The sequence below is a fragment of the Lethenteron reissneri genome, chromosome 45 (genome assembly GCF_015708825.2).
Source record: "Lethenteron reissneri isolate LAM-NWPU_2019-01 chromosome 45, ASM1570882v1, whole genome shotgun sequence".
Classification (NCBI taxonomy): Eukaryota; Metazoa; Chordata; class Hyperoartia; order Petromyzontiformes; family Petromyzontidae; genus Lethenteron; species Lethenteron reissneri.
Window position 1 is genome coordinate 6,311,472 of NC_083823.1, and position 12,096 is coordinate 6,323,567.

Genomic DNA, 12,096 nt, shown 5'->3' on the forward strand with positions numbered 1-12,096 from the left:
CGAGGTGTGTTAAAATACATGTATGTATATTACGTGCATGTCAAAAACGTGTGCCGTTATATCTGGGTAAAGGGTCTATTTGAAGTCACTGCAGAAAGTAGATCTGTCACATTAACTTGTGGGGGAATTCTCCGAGTGGTGCACTGCCCACTACGAGAAATCCCCAATGTATGTACGGAGAACCTATTTCGCACCGTACGTAGCCAACCGTGATAATCGGAGGTGCGGGGGAAGGACAACAAACTAAACACAAAACCAGTTCTAGAAAAATGAGTTTTCAATCTGGATTTAAAAGTGTCTACCTCCGGTGGCTTCCAAATATCAGAAGGAAGAACGTTCCAGACGGCCACAGAAGCACATCTGATCTTTGTTCCATTGCACGGCCAGATACCAATAGCGCAATCTAAATGAGTAAGTTGAATAACAATGCCAAAAAAATTATGTTGCCAATTTGACAGAAGCTCAACTGTAAGGCGTCATTCTCTGCCAAGTCGGTGGTACTCGTGACCTCTGACCCATGCGGCCGTCACACAGGAAGCCACTGGGAGCTACGCACTTTCAAATAATTTCGATTGAAAACTAATTTCTTTAGAATAAATGTTTTTTTTACTTTTGTTGTTGTCCTCTCCCCGGCACCTCCGATTAGCGCGGTTGGCTGAACGTACAAACGGGAAGTGAAATGCGTGGCCCAGCCCTTGCCTGTAGCGGAAGGATGATCCGCGGCTGAAAAGGACCGACTTTGGTTTGGGCCGCGGCGGGTCCTGGAGGCGGAAGAAAGCGTGGCTCTCCACGCAGCCCTTCCAGAAGGCCTTGCAAGCGTCGCGTCCCTTCATGCTGAACTCCAGGGTGTCCTGGTAGTTACCCTGCACGCACGCACACAGACAGTACACGCACGTTTGATGTAAATCGCCCTGGGATGGATTGTTGCATCTATTTTATACTATATAGATTGCTTCATCTAGAATGTAGTAGACATGTATGTTGCCCATGTATAGTATACTATACATGTGTTGTGGAGTAGTGGATGACGTCATGTCACCCTGGGGTGTAGAATGTTGCACATGTATAGTATACTATAAATGTGCTATACTATACATGTGTTGTGGAGTAGTGGATGACGTCATGTCACCTTGGGGTGTAGAATGGATGACGGCTTGTCACCCGGGGATCTATAAGCCGAGACGGGTGACGTGAAGGGGTCGTCGTTAGGGGCCGGGAACAGAGAGGTTAGACGTGGGGACCCAGGGGAGGGGAAATTAGCACCAGGCTAGGGGGGGCTACTTCACCCGGCCAACCGAGCTGGCTGATCCCTCGCTCGGTGCTGAGGGAAGAGCCCGAACAGCCTGGGTGGGTGCTAGGGACCTCCCAGTTACCCTTTGCCTGGGGAGTTAGACGGTAGTGCATGAGAACTGTTAGGCGTAAGCCCCTACTTAGTTCCTGGGCGTAAGCCCCGAATAAACCTGGCATGAGCCCTTACCAGAAGAGACGTCTCCGTGTCGATTTTTCCACGCAACACATGTATAGTATAGTATTGATGCAACTATCCATTGTTGCATCTATACTGGATTTTTGCATCTATACTATACATCTCTTGGTTACATAGGTAAAGTCACTGTCTACTTGACGGACCTGTTCTCCACCTGAGGACGGCTGCTTGCGTTGTGGCCGAAACGTCGTGAGAATTATTTTATTATATTTTATTTTTATTATTTTATTACTTCCCTTCTACGTGACTTTACCGAAAGAACCAAGAAGATGAATCCCTGCAGTCACTAAAGCTTTAAATCGAAATTTATACTATACATATTATACATACATACTATGTTTTTAATTTTACCAAGTAAGGCCCACTGAGCTGTGTAGCTCTTTTTCACAAGTGACATGGCCACAAATGATAGCGCGACGAAGTGGCTTATCGCGTGGAAATTTATGGCAGCAGCCAATTACTCATAACGCGTCTTTTTTACAAATGAGGAGTGAAAAAGCCGAGGACCTGGAGAAATATCCACATGACCACGGGGAAACATGCAAACTCCAAACATACAACAGCCATCGTTCGGTTTGGGATCAAACCCTCAACCTCCTGTATACCAGGCGAGGTCGTTAACATCTCGCCACTGCGTCGCAATCGCATCGCCAGATCGTGAGAGGTGGCAGTGGCACGGGGAGGCTTTCAGCAGAGGGGGAGTGATGGTTGGTGATGATGATGATGGGTTGATGAAGAACAACAACGAATTGCCCAGCGAGTTAAGAGGAGTTTGCAGCAGCACGAACGACAAGAAAACAAATAGATGCCACCAACAAAACGAATTAAACCCTTTGATCTTTGTCGAATCGGCACTCACCTCAATGTCCGGGTGAAATTTGACGAGGAAGTACTTCCGTTTGAAGCTGAGCTTCCGTATCTTCGCCCAGTTGAAGGTGTTAATTTTGGTTGTGTTCTAAAAAAAACGGAAAAGAGAAAAAACAACAGCAGACGTTAAAAGAGGTGTTAAGCCTCTACGGAATTGCAGAGGTAGAAGTGATATCAATTTCGATTTAAAGCTTTCGTGACTGCAGGGATTCATCTTCTTGGTTCTTTCGGTAAAGTCACGTAGAAGGGAAGTAATAAAATAATAAAAAATAAAAATAATGTTTTATTATGTTTTATTTTTATTATTTTATTACTTCCCTTCTACGTGACTTTACCGAAAGAACCAAGAAGATGAAGTGATATCAACTTCCGCGGGCCATTCTGTGTGGATCAGTGTCACTTGAATCAGAAGGAATCTCAGAGATAGCTGTGATATCCACTTATGTGGTGCGCTCTGTACCACACAGGGTGATGCACCGCTCTGTGACGCTGATAGCACAATCGTCATAAAATTTAGGAGAGATTTAACATTACAAAAAAGCACCAGTTATACAACATAAAGTATCCAGACAACAAATATTTGAATACTGAATATTCGTTAATATTATTTTTAAAAATATATATAATACATGCAGTCAATCACGTGGAAGAAAAAGGACATGGACATCAATTCGAGGATACTAAGCCAGGCCAAGTATAGGACATCGATCTACGTCACTGACAGGATGCAGTCCGGGCGGTCCACTAGACTCCTAATGTCGGCGGCAAAGACGCCTCTTGGTTAAAGCAATCATAATTACAACGGCATTACATCAAGAAATGAGATGTATATATAGCGTGTTAACACTACAAGCACTGTAACAATAATGCCGAGGGAACACCGAGCACGTATAACAGTAAAGCATAGAAATTAAATGGAAATTGAACTTTAGCACACATACTGTAGTTAAGCACACATACAAAACGACGGTATTGCCTTCAAAGCCTCATCGCTGTCAAATTAACTCGCTAAACTAACACATTTTATTTCACCAGATAAGGCCCACTGAGCTGTCTAGCTCTTTCTCAGAAGCGACCTGGCCACAAACAAGAGCTCAATGAAGTGGCTTATCGCATGGAAATGTATAGCAGCCAATTTCTCTAAACGCGTGTTCAATCTAAATCTGGACGGGAAAAACCGGAGGACCCGGAGAAAAATCCACGCGACCACGGGGAGAGAGACACCACAAACTCCAAATATACAACAGGCCTCAACAAGGGTGTCGGGATCGAACCCACGACAACCTGCATACCAGGCGAGGGAGATAACATCTCGCCACCGCGGCGCTCCGCTGTTCACGGATCATCGAGGCGGAGGTGATGAATGGACATAGAGTTGTGTGGCCTTTTGAGGAACAATCACCGTCCCAATTAGGCGGCTCGCTCGCAGGTAACCCACCCAATCAACGGCGCCACCGCGGCGACACAAAGTTGCAGCACCAACCACACTCGAGGTGGGAGGTAAAATCCTTCAAGACGTTTTAAGAAAATTAACAAAAACGAGAAAGTTGCACGGCAGCCTCGATGTCCGTCGCTCGAGCCGCACGGAGGGAGAACGAGCGGCGGCACCTGGAAGACGGAGACGCCGGAGTAGCCGACCGCCAGGTTGATGCTCGCGCCCTCCTTGTCGTAGGCTTGGTGCAGGCGCAGGCCGTACGTGTCCTGCCGGCGCGCGATCTCCAGCAGCTGCACATCCGCCTCGGCCGGAGAGAGGCCGCTGCACGAGCCCGACGACCAGAGACACGGTTGAGGAGACATCACGAGAGGTAACAGCTCGTCCGGGGTGGGGGGTGGGTGGTATCTTTCCATTGATATCTCAAAGTTGTTGTTACATTTCGTCACGGAGGCGAGGCATCGATTATGAAATCTCACCGAGCGGCGCGAGCCCTTCTCCTGTTCGAGAACGGCTCGCAGAAGTGGACACCAAGGAGTTACCGCTGAGTGTCCTTCTTCAAGTGACCTCTGGTCCACACATGTAAGGGGCAGAATTTTCCAACCCGCTCTGCCCCGAGAGTAAAGTTAACTCACCAAGCTGGGATTAGGCCAAATCAAGCACAGAACCAAATTTCATGCGATGGGGGCTTGGTTGTTTTTTTCTGCTTGCACAGACGTCGGGAAGCGGGCTGAGGCCATCGATTCCCTACGCTTGCGCGGGACCGGAGGCCACTGGAAAGGATCTCAGATGTATATCACCGTGCTATCCACTTCCAGAGGGGTTGAGCTTCTCTGCAAGAGATCCGAATGGACAAGCCGTTTTACGGCATGACACCAATAGCACTTTTCGATTTAAAGCTTTCGTGACTGCAGGGATTCATCTTCTTGGTTCTTTCGGTAAGGTCACGTAGAATGGAAATAATAAAATTATAAAAATAAAACGTAATAAAATAATTCTCACGACTGTTTCGGCCACAATGCAAGCAGCCGTCCTCAGGTGGAGAGCAGGTCTGTCGAAAAGACATTCAGACTCTGTCTTTTCGACAGACCTGCTCTCCACCTGAGGACGGCTGCTTGCGTTGTGGCCAAAACGTCGTGAGAATTATTTAATGTTTTATTTTTATTATTTTATTATTTTCATTCTACATGACTTTACCGAAAGAGCCAAGAAGACCAATAGCACTATCGGGTCGACTCGATTCACCAAATATGTAGGGACTAACAAACACAACCCCGAAACGCGAGCAAAGAGAAATCTGAACTGAGTAAATCTAAAACTTCTGGAACACGAGTCAAGATTAAATTACATACACGTCCCATGTCACGCCTTCTGAGACTGTCCCACCATCAGGACATTCTCCGATAAAATAACCGATCTGTACAACGCGATGTCTGGCACCAAGATACTACAAACATTGAGTGCTCTCTCCTGGGCCTTAAACCCCAAGGTATCACCAGGCCCCAACACGCCCTTTCTCCACGCACTTAACATTTCGGTTATAAAGACCATCCTAAGCTCCTGGAAGAATCATGGGCCCCCCCCCCTGCCCATTCACCCTCTGGCATAACAACCTAATCGCCCGAGCAGCTTTAGAACACCTGAGTCTGAAACTGAGGAATAGGGAAGGGGAGTTGACCCAGATCTGGGGCCCTCTCGTGAATGCCACTCCAGAGACCGTGAGTTTACTTGACTGAACTTGAAATGTGACTGACTGCCCCCCCCCCACCTCCACCCCCCCTCTTCCCCCCTTCCTTCCCCGAAGAAAAGGGTTCTGACGCAAGTACCACATAACGCTACGTCTGCGTTGGCCGTCTGTCCGAGCCTGCCTATCCCGCTATGCACCACTCACCTGTCGCAGAAGTTGTACACCCCCCCCCCCCCCCCCCGTAGTTGGCTCAATAAAACTAAATTTCGATTTAAAGCTTTCGTGACTGCAGGGATTCATCTTGTTGGTTCTTTCGGTAAAGTCACGTGGAATTATTATTTCAATTATTATTTCAATTCTACGTGACTTTACCGAAAGAACCAAGAAGATCAATAAAACTAATTAACAAAAAAAACACAGGAACGTTGTGCTTGGGCAAGTGGCGACCAAGCCGTGACGCAGCTGCGATCGCGAGCACGTAATGCGGCGCGACGCGAGGAGCGAAAGGAAAACCGCGGAACGCACGCGAACTGCCGGTGGTAGTCCAGGATGCGGTTGGCGAGGACTTCCTGGTTGGGCAGGTACTGCACCTCCCGCAGCTGCTGACTCGACCGCTGCTCCTCATAGTCACTCACGTCGGCTGTAACGGGCAGCGGGGTCGGGAAGGGGGGCACACCACGAAAATGATAAATAGACGAGAGGTGAAAAGCTTTCGTGACTGCAGGAATTCATATTCTTTGGGTCTTTCGGTAAAGTCACGTAGATAGGTTCAAAGAAAAGAACAAAATAACCGCTTTGTGTTGCGATCGAAACGTCGTAGTTTTTTTTTTTTTCTTTGAACCTATCTACGTGACTTTACCGAAAGACCCAACGAATAGACAGAGGCGACTTTCTCCCTCCAAAGATTCCCCTGCATAGCCTTTAACACGCGCTGTTCGGGCAAGTGCTGTTAGCGAGCACCTATGAAGGCCGGCACGACACACGAGGGGGTAGGTGGCTATTACCACGCCCGACCAACATTGTCTCCCCAGTTGCGATGTTTACACACCGCACCAGGTACACATTTTAGGCCGAGTCGACCTAGGAGAGAGCCCAGTACCGCTTCAAATAATCGTCACTGGTGTCGGCCGTGAGCAGGAATCGAACCAGGATTGCACTACCGCTCCTCCCTCCACCCACGTAACAAGAAACGACTCAACTCCCTCTGCCCCCCTCCCGACCGCATCCCTCCCTTCGAGCTCATTGGTCCACACTTTTTCCGGAGCCACGGGGCACATCGTCAACCCCCAATAAAGTTTCTCGGGCCATCGTGAAATATTGCAATTCTTCCGCCTGTTTGCCCGGCAGGAGGGTCCTGTTAGGTTTTTTTTTTGCAGCAGCAGGGAGTGATGATTGCTACGTTTCCTAACCCACTGCAGGATTAGGGCTTCCCCCCCCCACCACCACACCGTTTTCGGCTTGGTGAAGGGTGGGGTTGTACTGGAATCATTCACATATCACTCACCACTATTGTTAGCCGTGACTGGATCACCGAGTTAACCACTGCGCCACCACGTCTGCCCAACCATCGCCCTACTACTGGCGGATCGCAGAGCTTGGGCAATTGTTGGCGCTGGTACGGTAGGTGGCTGCTTCACAGCTTGTCCGTAGTTTACTGACAGAACGAGCTTGATGGACGGAATGGGCCCCCTTTCTCTCGTTGCTGACCTCTCCGATGTTGTGAGGTTAACAGCAGCGATTCAACAAATAGTCGCGAATAATAGGATCTGTCGATTTCTTCCCCCGCACCAGCACGGATAAAAGGCAAAAGGCGTTTCGCTCCAACGGGACTGCACGCAGGCCTCACGTGTTAGTGTGCGAGCGATGCGGGGAGCGCGAGAGTGACTTTTGTTTACGTGCGAGCTTCAGGCGGCCTGGTGGAAGTAAACGATCGGGAGCCTGCGTTTGAGTGTGAACACGAGAGTGGGTACGGTGTTACTGTCAAATGCGAATGACTTTAAGGTCACGAATAACTCACTCACTCACTCCGAATCACTCTTCACTCACCCACTCCGAGCCACTCACTCACTCACCCTGAATCGCTCACACACTCACCGACCGACCCTGAGCGACTCCACTTCACTCACCCTGGAGGAGGCACGCGGCCATGAGTGAGGAGGACATCTCGCTGGCCACCAGGCGACCCGCGAGGAGGTCCTGTCTGACCTGCAGCGCGAACTGGTACCTGTGCAACACGCGCACGCAGACGCACGCACACACACACACACACGCACACACACACGCACACACACACACACGCACACACGCACGCACACACGCACGCACACACACACACGCGCACACACACACACACGCGCGCACACACACACACACACGCACACACACACACACACGCACGCACACACACACACACGCACACACACACACACACGCACGCACACACACACACACACGCACACACGCACGCACACACACACGCACGCACGCACGCACACACACACGCACGCACACACACACACACACGCACACACACGCACGCACGCACACACGCACGCACACACACACGCACGCACACGCACACACACAAAGATAAAGATCCCCCGTATAGCCTGAACAGACTGTAGGGGCAAGTGCTGTTAGCGAGCACCTATGAAGGCCGGAACGGTACACGAGGGGGTTGGGTGGCCAGCACCACGCCCGACCGCCTTTGTCTCCCTAGTGGCGATGTTTACACACCGCACCAGGTACTCATTTAAGGCTGAGTCGACCTAGGGGAGGCCCAGGACCGGTTCAGATAATCGTCACTGGTGTTAGCCGTGAGCGGGAATCGAACCCGGGTCGCCAGGTTCATAGCGCAGCGCGCTAACCGCTACACTACCGCTCCCCACAACGCACACACACACGCGCACACACACACGCGCACACACACACACACGCGGTGGAGGTAGGGGGGACGCACCGCACAGACCGCCGTGTTAGCCTCAACCGCAAGGGCTCTCTCACCGCGGTGCTGTTCCTCCGGTATCAAAATACGAAGCAAGACAAATTGTTTATACGTAAGCATCAAAACGTGTACGCATATTAAGACGCTGCAGAGCGGTGCTTCTCAAACGCTGTTTGGGCCCGCACACCACGCGGCCAACTCAAACATTTCCACGAACCGCCCAGACCTCCACCGTTGCTGACAAAACGCATTTACCTCTCTCTCAAAATACCACGAATATAACATTATTATTCATATTATCGAAGCGTAATTAAAAAAAAAAGTAAACGCAGCTGTAAGGCTTGTTTTTAGGCAGGGGGGAGGGAGGAGCATTTAGATCTTAGGGGTAGGGTAGTTACATCAGGGCAGTTTACCTAAGTTAATTTTTTAATTAAATATCACGAGTTAAATATGAATTATTGTCTGAAAAAAAGGTCTATATACGTTAAATTTAGATTTAAAGCGTTCGTGACTGCAGGGATTCATCTTCTTGGTTCTTTCGGTAAAGTCAGGTAGAAGGGAAGTAATTTTATTATGTTTAATTTTTATTATTTTATTATTTCCCTTCTACGTGTCTATATACGTCGTCATTATTTCCGGATCAAGCTGTGTTCGCATCACCCGGCGGACCACGTGGCGGAGCGTCGCAGACCACCGGTGGTCTGGGGGAACCGCACTCTGAGAGCCGCTGCTGCAAAGAAAATGTGCTCATGCTTTGGAGCTCGTAAGATAATAGAAATGGTACGGCCCCTGACCGCGTGGAAACATCACCCGTGGCTGAACGTCCCGTTTCGAAAACAACAAAAAAACGTTGCCGCTGCGCCGTGCTCAAATGAAAACCGCCATCGCCATGAATAAAAAAGCGGGCCGAACCGCTTAACAAAAATGCGAACAAAACTACGACGACGAACGTTTGCGATGCCCAAATCACCGCAACGAACGTCTAAGATCGCCGCGGGGTTTAACGTTTCGGGCGACAGCCCTTTTAAATGAAGCGTTGCGTTTCTCTTGGGCCGACGCACGCGTTCCCGATAAACATCGTCCCGGGTGAATTCTCATCGCTCAGACAGCTCCGTTGCCGAGCGTTCGCATCCCTCCCCCCCGGGGTGTTTCCGCAGATTACCACTCGGCGGAAGTGAGTGGATTTGTCAGCGCCGGATTCCATCAGAACGCAAGCGTGGTGATTCTTCATTGAGACATTGCGTTTTGCAGTGAAATTAAAAAGGAGTGGCATCGGAATCCAATTTTGGAAGCTTAAGACCACAGCATCGCGGCGATAAACTTGGGCCAAGATAAATCCTCGGCGGCGCTGGCGGCGTGACGTCTCGCGATAGAAACCCCGAGTGACTAAAATCTCCAGCGGATCCCGACTGCTTGCGTAGAAGTGTGTGCACTTTCACTCGGGCCTCGGTTGTGAAAATTGCATCGGTTCCATTTCTGCTTCGGAAATGCGCGACCTTACCCCGGGGTCCTCTCCCCGAGTTTTGAAAAGGCCACGGTGACAAATTTGTCCTTTGTCAGTCGCTCGGCAACTCAACAAATTAGGCCCGACTGCCCGCCGCATTAAGTCTGTGCCGGGCAGGATTTAATTTATTTCTCCCAGCGTGAGCAGATTTGTGCCGTCAGAGCTCCCGCGGCATTTTATTATTTTTATTTTAATATTGTTTTTTTACACTTCTGCCGCGACGGAGAAGACCGCGTTTGACGTGCGCTGTCGAGGCCGACGTCAAACAACTCGCGGTCGTGCACCGGGCTCGGCTCGGCGCTTCGGGGACAGCTGCTGGCTCCCCCGGCATCGTCTCGTCAGGGAACGTGACGCTCCGGCCAGGGTCAAGCGACCAACCGATGATTACAGCACTTCAAATGTAGTCGCGCCGTACGGTAACAACATCCCCGATTAACGGAATGCTGGTGCTCGTACCAGGCTAGGTGCGCCTCGAGGCCACGAGGAGTGTCGAAGCACAAACATACGTGCGTGCAACCTACATACAGACACTGGAATATGCATAGGCATATACATACATGCACGTATTCTGTATACCTACACATATAGCTCCACACACACACACATACAGTACATGCAAAGACAAATATCCCCGTATAGCCCTTAAGAGACTGTTGGGGCAAGTGCTGTTATGAAGGCCGCCACAGCACACGAAGGGGTAGGTGGGCAACACCACGCCCGGCCGCCTTTGTCTCCGTAGTGGCGATGTTTACAAATCGCACCAGGTACTCATTTGAGACTGAGTCGACCTAGGGACCCAGGACCGGTTCAGATAATCGTCACTGGTGTTGGCCGTGATCAAGAATCGAACTCCACACACAAAGACAAAGCTCCTCCACATAGCCTTAACAGACTGTTAGGGCAAGTGCTGTTAGCGAGCACCTATGAATGCCAGCACAGTACATGATGGGGTGGATGGCCAGCACCACGCCTGACCGCCTTTGTCTCCCCGGTGGCGATGTTTTTACACACCTCACCAGGTACTCATTTAAGGCTGAGTCGACCTAGGGGAGGTCCAGGACCGATTCAGATTATCGTCACTGGTGTTGGCCGTGAGCGGGAATCGAACTCCACATACACACACACTCGCACGTACCCAGTACACACACACACACACAGGTGCGTAAATGCCCTTTGGTTCATCTGCAGGAGAATGCATTAGCTCAGTCAATAAACTGCAAAAAAGGAGCGTTTCAAAGGTCACGCTGCTGCGCTCGACGGGGATAACGGGCGGCAAATTAAAAACTGCCGAGGACCAAGGCAACAGTTTGTGTGTGAAGATCTCCACAGGCCGGCACCTGCACACACAGAGCAGGGGGGCCCCTACACCAGTCGGACAACGGACGAATGAATGAACGAGACGGCGAGGGGAGGGGGGAGGGGGAGGTGGAGGTCGGCACAAGAGATGGGAGAAATCACACGAATAATGCTCGATTGGCGTGTAGCACGGACACGGAAGAGAATTAGGGCAGCGGGGCGAGAGGCATGTTGGAGCGCAAACCAAAAAACACAAAAACTTAGGCGGCCACCAGTTGGCTCAGAGGTCACAGCTGGGTTTAAAGTTTGGGTTTCGGCCGCCCGCGATTAAACCGGCTCCTCGAGTGAAGTCGAGCTTGTACGTGTGCACATACGTTGAACTTCTTTCGCACCATACGTAGCCAACCGTGCCAATCGTTCTCAGCCTGCCCCAGCAGTGACTGCACACAGGAGCCCACGTCATGTGCGTAACCCCAACTTGCGTGTCCAGGTGGCCAGGTTTTAAGCGGATTGTAATACGCACCCCTCAAACCCCCAATGTTTGTATTTTGTTACAAAACTGCTACAAAAACAAAAGTACGTCCCATCTATCCGGAGAAATACGGCAAGATGAAGCCCGCTCGTGGTCACGAGTCGGACAGGGGGCTTCGTAGCAAAGAGGGCGGAGGGTGACTTCGCCGGTGACTTTAAACATCGCCGCTGGAGAGACAAATACAAGCCGGGTGTGGTGATGGCCACCCGCAACCCTCGTGTGCAGTGGCGGCCTTTATTAGGTGCTACTCGCTAGATAGTCCTTGCTCCCCAAGTCAAGTTCAAGTTCATTTATTAGGTATAGCCCTGTGAGCCATTCGGCTCTTGAATCGGGTGAAACCGCAACAAA

General features: G+C 50.4%; 1 protein-coding gene across 2 annotated transcripts in view; it reads right to left on the reverse strand.

Annotated features, from left to right (window-relative positions):
• The window catches only part of LOC133353957 (FERM, ARHGEF and pleckstrin domain-containing protein 1-like), a 104,607-nt gene that overhangs the window by 49,206 nt on the left and 43,305 nt on the right, over window positions 1-12,096 (reverse strand). For both annotated transcript variants that reach the window (XM_061570491.1, XM_061570490.1), the window contains exons 6-10: window positions 7,599-7,696; window positions 5,998-6,112; window positions 3,962-4,109; window positions 2,346-2,441; window positions 700-863 (exon numbers count right to left, since the gene is read on the reverse strand). In XM_061570491.1, coding sequence (XP_061426475.1) covers window positions 700-863; window positions 2,346-2,441; window positions 3,962-4,109; window positions 5,998-6,112; window positions 7,599-7,696 — 621 coding nt within the window. The remainder of the gene's footprint in view (window positions 1-699; window positions 864-2,345; window positions 2,442-3,961; window positions 4,110-5,997; window positions 6,113-7,598; window positions 7,697-12,096) is intronic.